General features: G+C 43.2%; 1 protein-coding gene across 2 annotated transcripts in view; it reads right to left on the reverse strand.

The window, feature by feature from the left end:
- Positions 1–2,457: 2,457 nt before the first annotated feature.
- LOC143376930 (ecdysone receptor-like) overlaps positions 2,458–18,817 on the reverse strand; it is a 42,882-nt gene continuing 26,522 nt past the window's right edge. The window contains exons 3-5 of one of the 2 annotated variants that reach the window (XM_076827728.1): positions 18,302–18,577; positions 17,755–18,130; positions 2,458–17,526 (exon numbers count right to left, since the gene is read on the reverse strand). In XM_076827728.1, the coding sequence (XP_076683843.1) occupies positions 17,282–17,526; positions 17,755–18,130; positions 18,302–18,577 (897 nt within the window). In that variant the 3' untranslated portion in view covers positions 2,458–17,281. The remainder of the gene's footprint in view (positions 17,527–17,754; positions 18,131–18,301; positions 18,578–18,817) is intronic. The other variant, XM_076827729.1, reaches the window with a different exon arrangement.

The following is an 18,817-nucleotide window of genomic DNA, read 5'->3' on the forward strand; positions in this document are numbered from 1 at the left end:
GATTCGTTGTATTTTTTATAACCCCCAATTCTAGAAATATGGGCGAGTACACCTCAGTGCCTATTTTGCAACACACTTTTTACAGTATAATTTGCAGGACTGTAAACTATTATATAGAGGTAAAATACATGGTACCGAAATTTATATTTCCGAACGACAAATACAGCATTTCTACAGTACCACATCCACGTTATTTCTACATAACGAATCGCAAAGTTTCTACATTACATCATAGTATTTGCAAATCATAATTAATTAGACACCCAGGGGTTCTTTTTCTTCGCGACACCTCCCCGAATAGTTCCAAATAATAAAAAAAAGTCTGTGTAAAGTTTGAACCCTATCGGGAAAGGGTGCCCCTGGGCTCTTGAACATTTAAATGATTATTTAACAGCTGACAAAGTCGATTTTATATGATATCCTCTGAGTAATTGATTACATAAAAAAATATGCCAAACAAAAGTTGTAGATACAGACAAGGAGCATATTTTATGTTCTATTACTTTTTCTCGTGCGAGAAACGGTTTTCGAAAAATGTCCGGTAATGGTGCGCTACGATAAAATCCGCGCGCACCGTCAGTGACATTTTTCTACACGGCACAGAACCAGCGCGATCGCGTTGCGTAGCTTTGTTACAATGGCTGTCGTTTTCTACCCCGTCGGTTACGTCAAATGTTAAGTCCTCTGAGGAGACAGCCACAAGCATCTTTGGCCCTCTACCGGCATCTACATGGCCCTACACTTTTAGCAACAGCCCATAGATGGCGGATGTATCGACATATGATTGTAGTAGTAAGAATACTTGGAGCGCTGTTGCCATTCCCACTTGGACTCGCGCGAGCGCGGCCTCAGATAAGTGGGTAACCCTCTATGTAATTGTAAAACATCATTTCCAAGTGTTATCGACACTATTCTTACATGATCTTTCAACATTCATACGTTACACATTACACATCTCACATCACTGTATTCTTACTCTCTAATTATCAATTGTCATCGTTGAACTGTGTTCACAAGTGTTCACGTTAATAATAAATGACTTTATACCAGATATGATGTACGTTCTGCAATAATTACCTACTTTCCCTACCTTTCGACTTACCTTCCCATCTCAACAATATTGCAAACTGATTTTCAGGCTCTACCAAAATTACAACACAGATGCAAAGCGAGAACTTGCAGATTTTTGTTGCTGCACCTGCAAGAAAAGTGTATTTTCGCCCTGAAACTTCTCTTGCAACATTGAACTGTGGTAGTATGTGATGTTTAAAGTGTGCACTGTGTGATGTTTGAAGTGTTAACTGTGGTGTGTGAAGCGTGGACTCTGTGATGTTTGAAGTGTGATGTGTGAACTGTGGTGTTTGATGTTTAAAGTGTAGACTGTGTGATTTTTGAAGTGCGGCGTGTGATGTTTGAAGTGCGGCGAGTGATGTTTGAAGTGTGAACTGTGGTATGTGATGTTTAAAGTGTGCACTGTGTGATGTTTGAAGTGTGAACTGTGGTGTGTGAAGCGTGGACTCTGTGATGTTTGAAGTGTGATGTGTGAACTGTGGTGTTTGATGTTTAAAGTGTAGACTGTGTGATTTTTGAAGTGCGGCGTGTGATGTTTGAAGTGCGGCGAGTGATGTTTGAAGTGTGAACTGTTGGAATGTGATGTTTGAAGTGTGAACTGTTGGAATGTGATGTTTGAAGCGTGCACTGTGTGATGTTTGAAGTGTGGACTGTGGTGTGTGAAGCGCGGACTCTGTGATGTTTGAAGTGTGATGTGTGAACTGTGGTGTTTGATGTTTAAAGTGTAGACTGTGTGATTTTTAAAGTGCGGCGTGTGATGTTTGAAGTGCGGTGAGTGATGTTTGAAGTGTGAACTGTGGTCTGTGATGTTTAAAGTGTGCACTGTGTGATGTTTGAAGTGTGAACTGTGGTGTGTGAATCGTGGACTCTGTGATGTTTGAAGTGTGATGTGTGAACTGTGGTGTTTGATGTTTAAAGTGTAGACTGTGTGATTTTTGAAGTGCGGCGTGTGATGTTTGAAGTGCGGCGAGTGATGTTTGAAGTGTGAACTGTGGTATGTGATGTTTAAAGTGTGGAGTGTTATGTATGAGGTGTGATGTATGAGTTATGAATTGTGATGTATGAGTTATGAATTGTGGTGTATGAGTTATGAATTGTGGTGTATGAGTGATAATTGTGATGGTGATATGTAAAGTGGGATATGTGACGTAGTGTGTGTGATGTGCCAATAAGGTAGGTGTGATGTAGCACTGGTATAGATATGGTATAAATGTGATGTAGAAATGTGGTGGATACGTAGAAGTGATGGAGGTGTGACATACAAATGGTGCAAATGTGATGTAGGGTAATTCCACTATTACAAACCATTCAATGAAAGTAATCCTTACACAGACATCCTTTAAAAGAGAATTGGGGAACCGGGTGAAATATATATTACCAACAGACTGTTTGTTGAAAGATTTATTTCTAGTATTGGAACATATCATCCATACATAGCACGGTCAATACCGACATTTCGCTTTTGTTTTATGTAAAAAAGGTGGAAATAAAGATAATTATACAACAGACAGAGGGGCTCTCCCTTTCCTCTCTTTCTTTCGCTTCCGTACTGCTTGTTTCATTGCAGAATATCCCCATCGCGTGGGACTCGCTTCTTGCGTTTACGCACAATTATAAATAAAAAAATCCACATCATGATAAACAATTGTCAGTAAACTGTTAATTGTTAATTAATACGCCTTGCAATTCACCTGTACTTTCAGGCCACGAATAAAATGCTCAACTTAACATCCACAGTCGAATAAAACAATATGCAATTGCAATTAACAATCCAACGAAAAGTAAAGCAGTTTATAAAATGGAGAAAATTCAGAAGAATTTAAAAAAACAAAAAAACGCTTGCAATGCGAAATGCTTCTTCTGTCCAGCGAGAGAAAGGAAAGAAGAGAAAGGACATCAGTCGACCCGACAAAGTCATCCTAGTAGTCGCGAATAACAATATGGCTACCAGCGGTCTTCCGATCTATGTACATGCAGCGAGTGAATCTTATTCTTCTCCGTGGAACGATTGAACAGGGAGGAGAGCTGAAAACGTGGCTGTCTCTATTAATACCGTGTCATCAATATTCTTCATTCTTCCCCCTCATTTTGGGGGAAAAAACGATTTCTTCCCTGTGTATAAATAGGATAATTAATCAACACTTGCTTATTGAAAGAACTGAGTTTTCTAGCTGTCCTAATTTACATTTCGCAACGTATGTGCGATTTTTATACATAAAATAAAAAATCGCTAGCGTACCAGATTTGTTTATTCATTTCCTGCAAACTACTTCCTCATCTCTGGATTCTGTCTAACAATTATTGAAAAATATGCATTACAGAAAATTTTCATGAATTATGTGTCACACTATATGTAGCTAACACGGTTATCAATAATCAATAAAGTATAATTATGCACTCAGCTTTAACTATAATTCATGAAAATTTGTCGTTCATGTAAATAATATTCTCGTATACTTCGACACGTAGGCAGAGTAGGAATTAGACTTTACAAATAAAGAGAAATAAAAATGGAATAAATAAGTTTGCTCCGGGCTGAAAAGTAAATTTTCATCGGATGTTTCGGAAAAAAGAAGCTCTCGTTCTTTTTACATCGTGATTCTTTAAAAAAAATAGTCATCTCATTATAATGTCTCTCTTGCTCTTACACTCTCTCTCTTTCTCTCTCTCTCTCTCTTTCTCCCCCCTCCTCTATTACACTACACCCTGATGCTCCTTTGCATAATCTCGATTACACGAATTTTTATTGCGTCCACGAGGTCGGATACGTCTTCGTAGTTACACTTTATCCCAGAAAAATATATATGTTTATATATGTACGTATATATTGTATGCATATGTATATTTATATACATAACAGAGCCTCAAAATGGAAACATCCACGATAGATACGATTTTCAACTAACATTTAAGAAAGTGAGAAAAAAAAAATCCCCAAATTTTCAACCTTCAAAAACTGTCAGAAATTTGTTTTCGCCATTTGCAAGTCGAAGTAAGAAAATGTCACCGATTTACTCCTCAAAAAAAAAAAAAATATATATTCGGGGTGCAAAATTTAAATACTCCAACAATGAGTATTTAAAGAACTAAAGCAACAAGTGCCCCACTTGAAATAAAACTCAGTATCTAGTAAAAGGTAGAAACTGAAATTAAAAAAAAAAAAACTAAAAAGTGAAGTGAAATTTTTTTTAATTCCAAATATTAACACTTCCTCTGCCCACGAGTCCACGATGTCGACTAAAAATCCCTGCGGAGACCAGGAACACAAAATATCGTCTGCAGACCTCCTCCCTTGCCCATCCAACGACAACGAACAAAAAAGAAAAGGAGGGACAATGTACAAAGCTAATTTACAAAGGTGTCGTTCGGTTACCCTCTGTATTTCACGGCCCGTTTCCTTCATCCCTCAAACATTTTCCTCCGCGATTCTATATACACAATACACTCTCTTTGAACTCTGTGGCTTCCATGTTTCCTTCGGTTTCTCCCTCTTCCGCAAGCGCACCAGACGCATTACATACTCATTATCGCTCCTCGACTTAAAATTAATGCCACCCTATGTCCCTCTGCCATCCAAAATCGTACTTTTCTGCGAACTTATCTCGTACTTCGGCAATCAGTGATATTTCGTTTAACAGCCCCCACCACATACAACTTCCCCCCCACCTCTTAATCGAAAGGCTTGCAATACTGTGTAAGAAAAATAAATACTTTTTTTTTTCTTCGTTTTCCTCTGGTCGATATTAAAATAAACTTTGAACGGTCTCTTGGATCGTCGAGAAAATAAATACTTCAACGATTTTCTTCTTTAAAGACTCTGTTGGTACTCTTTCTTTCCTTTTTGAGTTGAAATTCTCCAGCGCCCTCTATTCTTATTCATTCCCTATTTTCTGTTGTACTTGACAGCAGGGTACGTACGTCTTCGACCTCTCAAAGCATGGTTGCGAAAAAAGTATTCAACTGGAAACCATAAATTTCGTATCTAAAAAGTCAATTTTCGATTTGAATGGTACTTCGAAATCTATTTTTCCTCGCGAAGCACGTGAATTTATATTCCTTTTTAACTACGCAATCTCTAAAAAATATTAAAAAATTTTAATTCCACTTAAATAACTAAACTGCAACTTTCGCTACGACTTTTTAACAGACCAGTTCTGCGACACCTCCGAACTCTTAATTTCAATAGTGAATTTTCCATCTTCACTTTATAAATCGCGAAAGAAATCTTTTCACAAACTTCTGGATATTCGAAACTCGAATCGCCAATTTAAAATTGCACACAAGCTCTCGAAAATGTTCCCCAAAGATAAAACTTCCACTACACTAAGATAGCAAAAAAAAATGACTTAGAATCTTCCTGATATTCTCCTAAAAAGTATAAAAATTAAAATCCGAATCTATGTGCAAAAAAAACAAGAGTTAAGACTATAACCTAAAAATCCCTCGATACGCCCAGCAGCTTAACATAAAGGATTCCAAAGAACTCGACATAAATTCGCAGCTCGTGAAAAAAGGAGTCAGCCCCGTGAAACACAAAACCGGGAACAACGGTCTTCGTCCTTTCCCCAATATATTTCTCGCCTCGTTCCTTCGCAAAAAATACACATCGATTTTAAAAGGACAAATACATATCTCTCGTAGCTTCCGTCCGGTTTCTTTTTTTCTCTCGCTCCTCCTCCGCCTCCCTAGCTCAGTTTTACTGTACACTCAGGATTCTTCATTTTTCGTCGCCTCTACGTCACACACACTCCCGCTCTCTCACACCCTCCCTCAGTTCACCCTCCTCTCATCGTGCAACACTGTTTTATATGCTTCATCGTTCAGCGATCGTTAAAATTATTGTACATTATTTAATTAGTAATCGTTAGAATATAATATTGTTGATGTACATGTGGCTCCTCGCATGCCCACTGCGGAGAACACGTGAATTACTAGGCACGCGCGAATATGGCTGGGGGAATACCCGGAGCGGCCTCCCGAGGATTAGTTTATGCCTTCAGGTCTCTCGGGAGGCCTAAAGACTCTGACGAGCAAATTTTTCAGTAATTCAATGCTTTTTACTTAGTGTACTTTCACTTTTTTTTTCTTTTTTTTTTTTCGTTTATAGGTTTACTGAATTGGTATTTCCGGGTACTCGAAGAGGTTTCTCAGAGCCCCAGTCGACGTATAGTTACGCTTCTCTCAGGGTGGATTTGGATAGGAATTCGGGGATTTTCCGGCGCTGACACAGTGGAATCGTGAAACCGGTAGCACTGGCATTAATCCACTGAAGAATTAATACCGATACGACTGCGTAATTTAGAAGCTGCACTTCTAGATATTTTAAATTTCACGTGGACTAAATCTCGAAATTTCGAACGTTACAAAATATTCAATTTCAAATGCCACTAATTTCGTACCTTCAAGTGCAACCGATTCTGCAACTGCCTGTGTCGCCACCTAGGCTACTTCTAATAACCTCGTCTGCGAGGGTATTCACAATTCGTTGAATTGCCAATTTCCAAATTTTTTTTTTATCCGCCGATTGGTTATTTTTCAAAGTCGACTGGGACACTATTCGCGCCGGCCTAACGAATATCTACGTCATGTAACTTCTATTAAAACGCACACGGGCGAATTAAGTCGAACCGCACCGCCGCATTGCCAATTTGCAAAAAAAAAACTCCCTGCACCTGCGCGACGAAGTTCTCAACCATTCCCCTCCCTCCACCACACTGGGGGGCGGAGTGCACGCCGAGTCTCTCCCTTTCACTCACACACACACCCACAGAAGACACATACACACGCTCTCAGTTTCGTTCGAACAGAACTAATTGTTGTACATACAAAGTATCCGTTGCCATATTTAAAGTTCGCGCGCATGCGCCTTTATGTTGTATACACACGTGTGAATTTAGTGCTGGGAATCGCAACATAACATTTACCACCTCGAGAATCGTCTTGCCATCTCCCTTTCTCACCTAAGAATAAACGAGCAATCGAAATTCACGTTAGGATTTAAACTACGACTAATTATAAATTCACCTACGCCACCTGCCAATAAAGGATGAAGGCTAACTTTTTACTTTTTAAACGTTCGGGCGTAACATTTTGTTTCTTCTTCTTCTTTTTCGAATACCACGAATAGCATGCAGCAATAGCCAACGATACGAGAATTTAGAAATAGCAGTCTTCGTGAAATTAATCTACAAACCAGCGGTTCTCAATGGCGTATATTGCAAAGAAGTTGAGAACACTCAGCGAAAAGTGAGCCGTTTTAAGGTGCACCTCAGCTACGAACTACCTAACAAAAATTTTTACACTCGAGGACGTCCGAAAGCCGGCCGGGTTGAGAACCGCTGGCAGAACGTTCGCGCATGAACTATTCGAATATTCGAGAGCAGTCACCGAGTCGCCGCCGATACCGAAAAAGAGGAACAACGCCCCGATAGGTTATAGTGACTTCAACAAATGCCTCTAAAGAATTTCGAATCGAATTTAACAAATCTAATCTACTAGAATCACAAGTCTTATGCTGCAGTCTCTGCAAAGTCGATCGACCTTTGAATGCTCCTTATCGATACGAAGACACTCGCCGTAATCTCGTGCGAAAAAAGTTTCCGTTGCCATACAACAACCGCTTAAGGTAACGCCCTTAGAAACAACATTCCCATTCGCAAAGGCGACTTGATTCCCATCACTTGTACGTGTACGTGTATGTGTTCGTGTACGTGTGTCCGTGTGAGTGTGCAACCTAGCGAATATATAATATATTGTATAATATAAAACGCTCCAAATAGAAATAATATTTTACCAATTATCAATCGAATGCGGGACTAAAACTGCCCGTTCCAAGATTTTTCTCGTTTTCCCATTATTTTTTTCTTTTTCGTTTTCATCTAAAACGTTACAACAATAATTCAGTCTAATACATTCCAAAAGCACCAATTCGTTAAAAAGAGTCCCTTTTTTCCCTTTCCAATGTGGCCGAACATGCGGGGCTCGGGCCTGGTAATTCCTCGAGAAATTCTTACGTTCCCGCGATCAAAAGTCCGATACATGTTGCTTAACGTCTAAAAAAAGAGCCGAAATCTTACGATCGTTTCGTGTAATTTCACACCGAATTCTCGTTTAACAATAGTTCCGATATTTTATAATTAATATGTATAGTAAGTATGTATATATAGTTTCTATAGTAGAAGATACAATACGCCTTTTCGGGTTGCATTTCGCGTTCTTCGAACAAGCGCACGCTATGTGTATCGTGTGCCTCGGACGATCGGTTGGCTCTTGTAATAGTTGTATAGTTGAATTAAAAAGCAGGGGTCCATTAAATTTTGTTTGATACTCGTTTGTAGATAAAACAAGTTGCTGAATATTCTGTACACGTACCACAACTTGGAGAATGTAGTATAGTTCCGGAAAAGTAAAGTATAGTTGCATAAATTGCAAGTATAGTTTTGTCAAGACGGGTAGTCTATACTCTATTCGGCTTGCCTTTCTGCTGTGGCGAGTGAGAGGGACTGAGAAGGGACTGGCAGCGACAACCCATCAATTACGGTCGGCACTGTCGCGGCGTCGTCTTTTGGAAACAGATGGAATAGTTCTCTCCGATACCTCTCATTGCCGCTGCAACTATAAAAGAAGTAGCAGCGATATCGACCGCTTCTTTTACGTGTGATATAACTTCTTCTATCCTCTGATAGTTGATTATATATTTCTAGAAAGATTCCGGTAGATATAGTTGCTAGAATAGTTGGCAACTATACTCAACTATTGCAACTACTACGCCTTTGGGGAAGAAAACTAAACCGACAGGGGCTTTACAGTAATGAATCTCAGAAGTAGACTAAATTAAAAATGACTGAATATAGTTAACACACCATAGAGGTTAGATGTAAGCAATAGTTGAATTTGTAAATGTTTGTCTGATCACAATCGACTCAATAAGAATAACATTAGACTTCAATTGATAAAAAATTTAGTTAGTCTTGCAACTATAGTTCAACTATAATGCAACTATAGGCTAGAAATACTTTAAAACTATACGCAAAACGCAATGCAACAGAATTCTAAATCAGATAATATCCAAAACAAAACTGAATTTCAACTATAAGACAATTACGCGACGCAACTATATAGTAACTATAGCTGAAGAATTTTTCAACTATAAACTACTATAATGTTACTATACTTCAAATTTCGGAGTCAAATGTCATCTGGTTATGTTGCAACTACAGTCCAACTATACTTTTAAAACGCAACTATACTTCACCTTAAATTTGTGACGTGAAATTAAGTGAAATATCACATTTCTGACGATAAAAGCACTGCAGCAGACGCTAGTTTCAAATTAAAATTCCACATAATTAACCATAAACCATCAACTATACCTTCCCTCAGCCGATCGAACAAGTATGTCGTGTGTGTACGAGTGTAAACAATTCACACCAATGTGTCCGTTAAATTTTTTTTTCATGCGTGCGTGCGTGACTGCGCTCCCTGTGTGTCGCAAGTACAAACGTGAGTGTTTAAGTATTAGTAGTAGTAATAGCAGCAGTAACAGTAGCAGTAATAGTAATAATAGTAGTAATAGTAGTAGTAGTAGTAGTAAGTCGACCGGGTGCACATCCGACGAGGGCAGGTCCTAAACTGACAAACGACGACGGTCGCGTTTTTTCTTGGGACACTAAATACCAAGGGGACATTTTGTACGATTAAAGGTGCCAGTATCACCCTCTGGCATTTCACTTTGTTAACTTTGTTACTTCGTTAATTTCCCTTCCTCTCCTCTGCCATTCGCAGCCCTATCATTCGCATCCTCAGACTTATATGTGTGCCTAGCAGCGATGTTAGTCCTAATATCTCACTTTCTATAATAAAATCAATGTTGAACGTTTCATCGGTAGTACGTTTAAAATTTTGTACGTTTTTCGCCTCGTGAACGCTGTGTACTTTCGTGTTAGTATTGGTAGCCCTGAAAATTTTGTTAGTCGAGGTTAGTACTCGCTACTTATGGTTCTCAATTGTTGAGTGAAATTCCGCCTGAACGATTAATACACGAATTCAAGAATTACTTGTCACAATTGCGAAATAATTTTATCAAGACTACTACTATATCACAAGAACTTGAATGGTAACAAATTTAAAAAATCAGGGGAATTTTCTCAATGCTAAAACGAGTGTTTGACTTGTTAGTTGATGATATAGTAGCCTTTAACGATTACGAATTGTTTACATGAAAACCAAAAATTTTCAGACTATATTTCTTTCCAAGATGGCTACTATATTAATTTTATTTCAGGCGAAACAGAAGAATGTGAGTCAAGAAGTGGTAAGAGTCAGACCAGTTTCGCACAGAATTTTAAGGCTTAATTTCCATGGAAAAAATTCTTTGCGAGACTGGCCCAAGAAATCCAGCATATACCGAAAAGCGTGCGGATTGGGGCGGGGGCAAGAAGACAACACGAATTTCGTGGTTCGATTAAAATTCTCAGGGCTCCTTACATTTCTTCTCGTTACAAACAATTATGCATATGTACAATAGTAGGAATTCTTATTCCACGGACGAGAGAAAAGCAAAAGATGAGACGACCGTACCGTTCTCGCGTCTAACCCAAGAAAATAACATATAAACTACCATAACAAAGTATAATCATTTAACTTTATTTATAATAATCACCTTCAGCTCATAAGCTTCCTCCGTTCCTTGCTTCTTTCCTCATCTTTCAACAGCTTCCAATAAATTAAAACGACTCTCCCTCTGTCTCGCGATTCACAACAAGAACCTTCTTCACTCTCTCGCTCTCTGCCTTGCTCCCCCACTCTCTCTCTCTCTCTTTCTCTCTCTCTCACACACACGCAGGGCCGAACGTTGCCTCCAATAAGAAAATACCGTATTCTCAGCCGCCTGTCGGCTAATTTACGAAACGAGGTACGAATAATCGTTTATTCTTCCCGCTTCGACGCGAAAATCTTGACTTACGCTCACGATGGCCGACTGCTGCGCCAAACGGCCAATGTTTGCGGCAAAAGCGGGAAGAGGGTGCGAAATTCCCTGGGAACCGATATTGTGCTTTATTCCAGATGACTCGGATATTCTACATTCAGAATACCTGGACTTAAAAGCCGCAAGTAACCGAGAAACGACCACCCCAATAAGGAGATACTGCAGCCTAGTCATCAGCACGCAAATCTTCAGACCTTCGCTAGCATCAAGAAAACCTCCTATTATCATTTTTTTTTCAGAAGATTGATGTCTCATCTTACTAAAGCGAATCCAACTCTGGAAACTCCATATAATACCAATCCAAGAGCCATGACTCCAAGCCATAACACTTTAAATGTCTAACCAGCCAGAGCATCAGTCCCAAAGGGATGAGCCTCTAAGCTAGGACACAGAGTTTCCACTTTTTACAATTAAAATTCTGATAAAAACTGACTAAAAATGCAAGAGTTCTCATCTTTTGAAAAGATCGCTAGACAGTTTATCTCTTCGAGGAGAGTAATAGAAAGTATGACTAGCCCAAGTACTCCACACTCTCCTTATCAGGCCCAACCAATTCTGCACCGTCTTCTCGCGATTTTCCACCGCGAATACGTGTCGAGCGATCGTCACCGTGCTCGTAAACCGATCTCGACTATTTACACGATGCATCTGCGTCTAGTTTTATGTACATATACAGAGCGAAAGAGACACCTAGGAGAAACGGACAGATCAGGGTACCCGGGCGGACAAACAGACAAGACAAGAGAGATTGCGGCACGATTGCGCGTACATGGTGGGTACATAATCAGCGTGTGTGTGTGTGTGTGTGTGCGTGCGTGTGTGTTTGATGTCCCGTGTATGTGTATGAACGTGTGCGCGCGCGTATGCATGTGTTACGTGTACAACGTGTGGCTCGTCACATTTAAAAGGAGTATTATAGTTGTCCCTTAAAAAACAGAGAAAACTCGAGTCTACGCTTGGCAGTATCATGAACAAATCGCTCGCTCGTCCTCGTCAAACGGCAATTCGAAATCGAGCGGGCGCACGTGTGTGTATATATACGTATATTATTATATATTTTTTGTGTATTTTTTTTCGTCGCATTTTTTTTTTTTTAATCGCTTAATATCCCTATGTTTCGCCAGTGACGCGCGTGGTAGTGTCTTTTTTTTTTCTTCTTTTGTATAATAATCGTTATGCAGCAGCTTCGCTCGTCGGCTGGAATCGCGAGGAGAAACGACTACGACATTTAGACAATGAGAAATCGACGTCAACGGTTAACACCCTTGGCAGTGATCGTAGAATTGCGTGTGTTCTTTTTTTTTTTCTTTCAACGTGTCTCTGCGTACGTACTTGTCCTGTTGACGCGCGTGTGTGTGTGTACGGTGTTCTGTGTCCATGCGAGTGCGGCTTCTCCTTTTACTCTTAGCTCTTGGCATTCCCTAGCGCGCTCCGCTCCACGCAACGTGTCCCCTCTTGCGCTCCATCTACCTCTGATTGCCACTTCCATCGTCCTCTCTCCTCCTCGCGCGCGCAGTAACATTGTGACCGGTTTCTGATTTAACGAAGGATGCGGTTCACCTTGATTCCCAACCGTCTCCAGGCGAATCTCTAAGCGTCAGAGCCGCTGGGAGAGGGAACTGCTTCGGGCGGTTCGGCTCCGGCGCTGCTCAGTCAGCGCCATCTGTCGCCTAGCGCGGGAACCAGCTCGCGTTGGGGAATCACGTGACAGCGCCCGGCGGGTCCACCGCTCCAAGGGGAAGCCCCTACCCCGGTTATGCGACCGTGCTAAGCTCTACGAAACGAAACGGTATCGGGGACGACCTGCCGTCGACGGTGCATGAAGAGCTTTTATTCAGCGCCTCAAGGTGCAGGGATCTCGTCGTTTCTCGCTGGCCGTTCTAGGTGGCTCTGCCTGCGCGCAGAGCTGACGCTCCTCGGACCTCGTCTCTTCACTAGGACTTTTTATTGCACGATTTTGGATTTAGCGTAAAACGGGGAGTACCCGAAAGCTTCGCTTTATTCGAAGAATCGAGCTCTGGAATCTTTTCTGCCTGCGAGAAGTTTTACCTCGTGCCTCGGGTTTGCTGAGTTTTACTCTATAAACCCTTCGATAGGGGACATTACTTTCGAATCACTTTCTTTAGCTTCCACGGGAAGCGGGACAATATCGGATAATTATGACGATGTTACCAGTTTCGGGATCTTTCCCGCTGCTATCCATGGACAGCGTTTTGAAACTCAACATCTTAGAGAGATTAAGTCTGACAAAAGAGGGTAGCGATAATTACATTAAATTGGCATAAAAGGAGAGAGAGCTTGACCCTTCGAGGCGAAAGCTGAGCGAAGTCTCGTGGGAACGCCAGCCTCTGCTCCAAGCTAGGGCCAATCTGATAAAGTGCGAACAGACCCACAATGATTGCACCTCGTTTAACGAATTACATATCTAGACGGTGGTTTACCTAAAGCGAATCGAAAGGAGGTGTCTCAAGTACGAGTAGACGATTTTACAAGCTGTCCTCGCGCGCAGCACGCTTAAACATTACACTTTAAGAATTATAGAGTCCAAACGAACGTGTTTTCATCGATGGTCGTCGACCCGTGGGAGCTGTAGTGACGCTCGCTGCCATGGCTCGACGATGCACAGCTACTTTAGAAGTGTATATAATAGGCAATGTTGTCGCAATGTGTCGTGTCTTTAAGAAACTCATTCCCTGCTCCCTACCCATTCATCACCCCATTCTCTCTCTCCCACTTTCTCTCTGTTTCTCTCGCAGAAACGGCGATGCTGAAAGCACTCAATATGGTAGATGCACGTGTGTGTGGTACAACAATGCAGAGTACGGGCGCGTGCAAGTGTTTCTTTGTGTGTTGGCTTTGTACAGGTTTCCTGCGCCCCAGCGTGTTACTGGCGGAGCCATGGATTCCCCGCTTGCCTGAGATCCTCGACTTTTGCTTTACCTTGACTTTTTCTCTTCGAACGAAATTCCTTGATCGTCCACGGTAACGATACAAATAATACATATTCTTTTAGCAAACTTCCAAGCGCTTCAAAATCAGAAATAGAAGTCTCAGAAACACTAACACCTATTGTATTCTCTTCGAAAACATTTTCTTCAATGCTGCCGTTGGCACTTGCACTGGGGCAGTACCTGCGTTCAAGTATTTTCTCTCAGCAAAAGCCAAGTCTATCAGCAACCAGCGATTACCACGTTGCTCCCCAGCAATGTTTGGAGACGGTGCCCGTGTTCCTAGGAGTATATCTTCGCTGAGCTCAGAGAACGATGCGTGTCGCGTTGAAAGGGAAGCGACAAGCATGTCGATGATCGATGGCGGTGATGGTTCGCGTCACATTCTTTCCTTCCTCCAGGTATGTCTCCTCCAGATTTTCATCTTCGCATCCCTTAGTTCTGCTCCATGCCTCTAACAACGTTGTTTATCCGTGGGTGTACACTCTGCGGTGTGGCAGTGTCCGCCTGGCGGCGTTTTACGTGGTGTACAGGTTCTTATTCATTTGTTTTGTCGGGGCGTATCGATAGTCCCCTTTCGATATACCAGGTCGTCCCGAGGCGTCGAAGGTGTTCTAAGATGATTGTTCTCTCGATGACAGATTGATGCACGTCGCTGCTCTTCGCGGGAGGGGAGGCTCTTCCTGGTCGAGCGCCTCGGACCGACGTGACCGAAGGAAACGTCTTTAGACGTGCGCACGGCTTAATGTCGCCTGCTTTTGCTTCGGTTTAACGTGTGACAGGTATAACATTACAATAGTAAAACACGATACGTACGATGTTTCTAGTCGTCCTAGGCGAAGTACTAGTAGTCGTTCCCTTCTGCCTCTACGTTCACCCGGTGGAACTATCGCTCTCATCAGCCTGCCCCTATCCTCGCATCCGCGCTTGTCCGAAGTTAACATCGTCGACCCTCCCTTCCTCGACGCAAAATAACAGATCACCCGCGCGCACCTTCGCGCCCGTCCTTCTCGTCACCATCGCGCGCGTTATACACGTTACACGAATTACGTTACATGTTTTTTTTTTTCGTTTAACTTGCGTTTTGGTACTTACTACGGAATACAACTGCGTACAATCAGTTAATAGCATAGAGTTACAGTGTTACAACATCGAGAATCTTAGTGTATATGTATCTGTAACGACGCTTGTGTGTGTGTGTGTGTGTGTGTGCCAATCCCCGTCGCAATTTCAGACTATGATCTCCAGCCTACTAGATGATATCCCCTCATCCAATTCCGCGAGTATGTCGGTATTTGTGGACGTATCTGTGCATGTGTTTTGTGTGTGAGTGTGTGACTGTTTGTTACTCTCCAGTTGGGGTACAAGTTTCTGTGTCGCGAAGAGGCCGACTGCAAAATGGTTACAGAGGCTGTTGCGTTATGTTTGCCTGAGTTTGCAGTGCCCTCCTCCTAGTTGTTATCGACGATCGAGTGTTTTTAGCTAGCATAGTATGTCACAGGGCCTGGCGAGTCTCAGAATTCCAAATCGTCAATCGATCTCCTAACCCCAGTGGCTTCCTTCTAGATCACCTAATCAGTGGCTCCCTCTAGATCACCCTATAACACGATTGTATCCTCGTGTTGCGCGACCCTGTTCCGTGTTTCTCCATAGAAAGATCTTTGTTCCTTGTTCCTCACCTCACATTCAGTTCTTGTCAGTTTCTCGCGAAACCAATTTCCACCCCTTCTGCCCCATCATTTTTCACTCACTCTCTACTTCCCCCTTTCACTCATTTTTCTCACCGCCTAAATAATTAACTCCACGATTGCTCACACTCTCCCTCACTTTCGCGCTCTCTCTCTCTCTCTTTCTCTCTCTCTCTCTCTCTCTGCACAGATTTACAATATTTTACTTGATTTTGTTGATTTTTTTTTATTAAAAAATTAAAACGGACGGTTAAATTTCATGGTTTCGTTTGTCGGTGAGCCGATGTCCGCTGCTGAAGGCACAAGGCTTTGCACTTGAACTCGGTCACCTAGCCTAGCTTCACTGACTTACTACAACCTACTACCAACTAGCCTCGCTTACTTACTTTACTTACTTCCTACGTTTTCTACTACGTTACTCCATCCCCGTCTCGCCCGATCCCTCACCGCACTCTGCCACGATCCTCAGCCAATTTTTATCGCGAAAAAGAAAATCCTGACGCGCGCAAATGCCAAAGCCTCATCTCCGACCTTTATCCATCGCTGAAAACAGTTCACCCCGCCTCGTCGATCTCAAAGCACACGTAACCCTTTCTCTCCCACTCTCTCGAACCTCTCAGCGATCTCCCTCTATCCCACCCGTCTCACCATCTCGTATAAACAATGTACATGCTAGCAATATATTATTATGCTATGTGTGTGATATAGACTCTATGGTATCATTATGTATAATCGTATCATTTGTCACTCTTCTTTTTATTTGTTACATCGCACTCGATTCGTGGGCGATCCCAGGCTCGCTGCTCAACAGCTGGGCCCGGGCTCCATCTTTCTACCTCTTTACCTCCCTCGCCCGCACACACGCTACCAGTGCGATAATCCTCTGTCATCCCTCGCCACTCTGCCTCCTCGCTCCCAATTGCACGCATACAATACACACAGACACACGCGCATACTCTCCCTTTCATTCCGTGTCCTTAGCTCCTTACTTAGATTCGTACAGCTTAATCATCTCCGTCCAACGCGCCTGCCTTAAACTCGGTACCTTACACATTATACAGTAGACATTTACATATCGATTCCGGGGGTAGCCAGGTAGAGGATATAGTAATAACATAACTGTAGGTAGCTCCTTATTACAGTCTCTGTACTGTCTCTACGTATCACAGCCTGGGTGCCTCGCCACTGCCTTCGTTCCCTTCATCATCACCCACCCCATTCCCCTCGAGCTCGTCCGCCACGCGTCGTGGGCCCGAGAGCGCGCCTGCCTGACAGTGTCACCCTCGCGTGCAGCCCCTCGGTCGAGGGGTCACGCAGAAGAGCCTCGAAGAAGGAGAGAAGCGACCGCAGAACGACCTGGGGCCACCCTCCTGGGGCTCGTGGTCGACTCGCGACGTTGAGGCAGTGGCATGGGTGGTGCACTAGTGCAAGAGTCGCGCGTCCACGTCCTCCTGGGTTCCCTCTTCCTCTCTATCTATCTCTATGCCGCTGCTGCGCTCCAGCGTCGTCATCACTCGACGTCGTGCGGACTGATCAAACACTGTTTAGCCGATCGGCGCGGGCGCCGGTGACCGGCTACGGGGAAACTAGGGCGTCACGTCCCAGATCTCAGCGAGGAAAACTGGCAGCTTTTTGTTCTTGAACTTCAGACTGAAGCACATTTCGCTGTTCTGGTTGCCGAGGGTCCTCAGCTCCGTCAGCACTGACAACAGCTTCGCGAATATCGTGCCGGACTTGGGCCTGCGCCTGTTGTCCACGTACGCCTTCAGCGCCTCCAGGTAGATCTCCTGGATCTTCTCCACCTTCCAGCCCTCTACGAGGTTTGGCCTCTCTGCAAGCAAACAGAGGATCGTAGCTTGAGCAGGCTTTGGGATTAGCTGAAGCTTTCTGAAAAGCCTCGATGGAAAGGGTCTGACTTCTTCGCGGTACATTCTAGTCTACTAGCTACCCCTATGGCTTTATTTTAATCGAGAACACCTAGCGAAGCTACCCGAGTAACTTGTGCTTCTTTCCCGTCAAAGATCCGACGCACACACTCAGAGAAATTGTTTCTGCGTACCTGAGAATATGACAATGGCTGTTAGCAACGCGTACTCCGCGTTGTTGACTTTCATGGCGTACATCTGCCTGCAGAAGTGCAGCAGATCCTCGATCGTCTCGCCCATGCCCGCCACGTTGTAACTGTCCCTCGTGTACGGCTGGTTGTTGGCGAATATTATGCTGTCCGACTGCACGTCGTACTTCCTCGCCATACGGAGCATCATCACCTCGCTGGAACAGGCCTTCAGCAGGGCGATCTGATCTTCGCGGAGCAGCTCGTCGAAGCCTGGTAGCCTCTTCGAGAACTCCACGATCAACTGCACCGTCAGGATCGTGATCTCGGTGATGTGCCTGAACTTGTAGTCACTGATATCCTCCCCTTCTGATGGCTGATGCTAAAAACCAAACCAAAGGATCGCTATGGGGTAACTGTTTCGAGTCCACTCCATGCCTACAGAGGAGTTAAAACGCGAGACGGTGATGGCAGGTTGGAGTAGTCACTAGGCGCAAACTTTACTCAACATTAACTTATAATCCTCCGTAGGGGTAGCTTCAGGTTTACTTACCGTGATCCTCTTGAGATCGTCTTCACTGGGTTGCTCGTACTCGTTCTGAAAGTACACGAGCCTGTGTATCAGCTCCTCCTGCTCGGGGCTGATCGGCTTCACATAGCCGAAGGGGCTGACTGGCGTTAGAACCCCGCAGCTCCCAGACGTGGTCAAGGGTTCGGCTTCCGCTGGCTCGATCTTCACGCCCATCTGGTCGCCGCGTATACCACTGCCCGGTGAACCGTTCATCGTTGTACTGTTCGGTTTGTCCTTCTCCTGCAATGGAACCTGTAGCTTGTAAATGGTTCTCATGAGGCAGGCTGATGGAAAACACAATTCTGCTTAGAATGATTAAACGATCACGTTCGCTCCGCGATCCTTTAATCACCCTGAGCAAGTGATAAATGAAATCTTGGCCTAGAGCAGTAGTTGCCTTCTCTAACATGGAGTGCAGACTCGGATGAAACATTTTAGATGAAATCTCAAAGACGAATGACTATTCTCCCTACCATGTCCCGTTAATCAAACCTAAGT

This window comes from Andrena cerasifolii, chromosome 15 (assembly GCF_050908995.1).
Source record: "Andrena cerasifolii isolate SP2316 chromosome 15, iyAndCera1_principal, whole genome shotgun sequence".
NCBI classification, from domain to species: domain Eukaryota; kingdom Metazoa; phylum Arthropoda; class Insecta; order Hymenoptera; family Andrenidae; genus Andrena; species Andrena cerasifolii.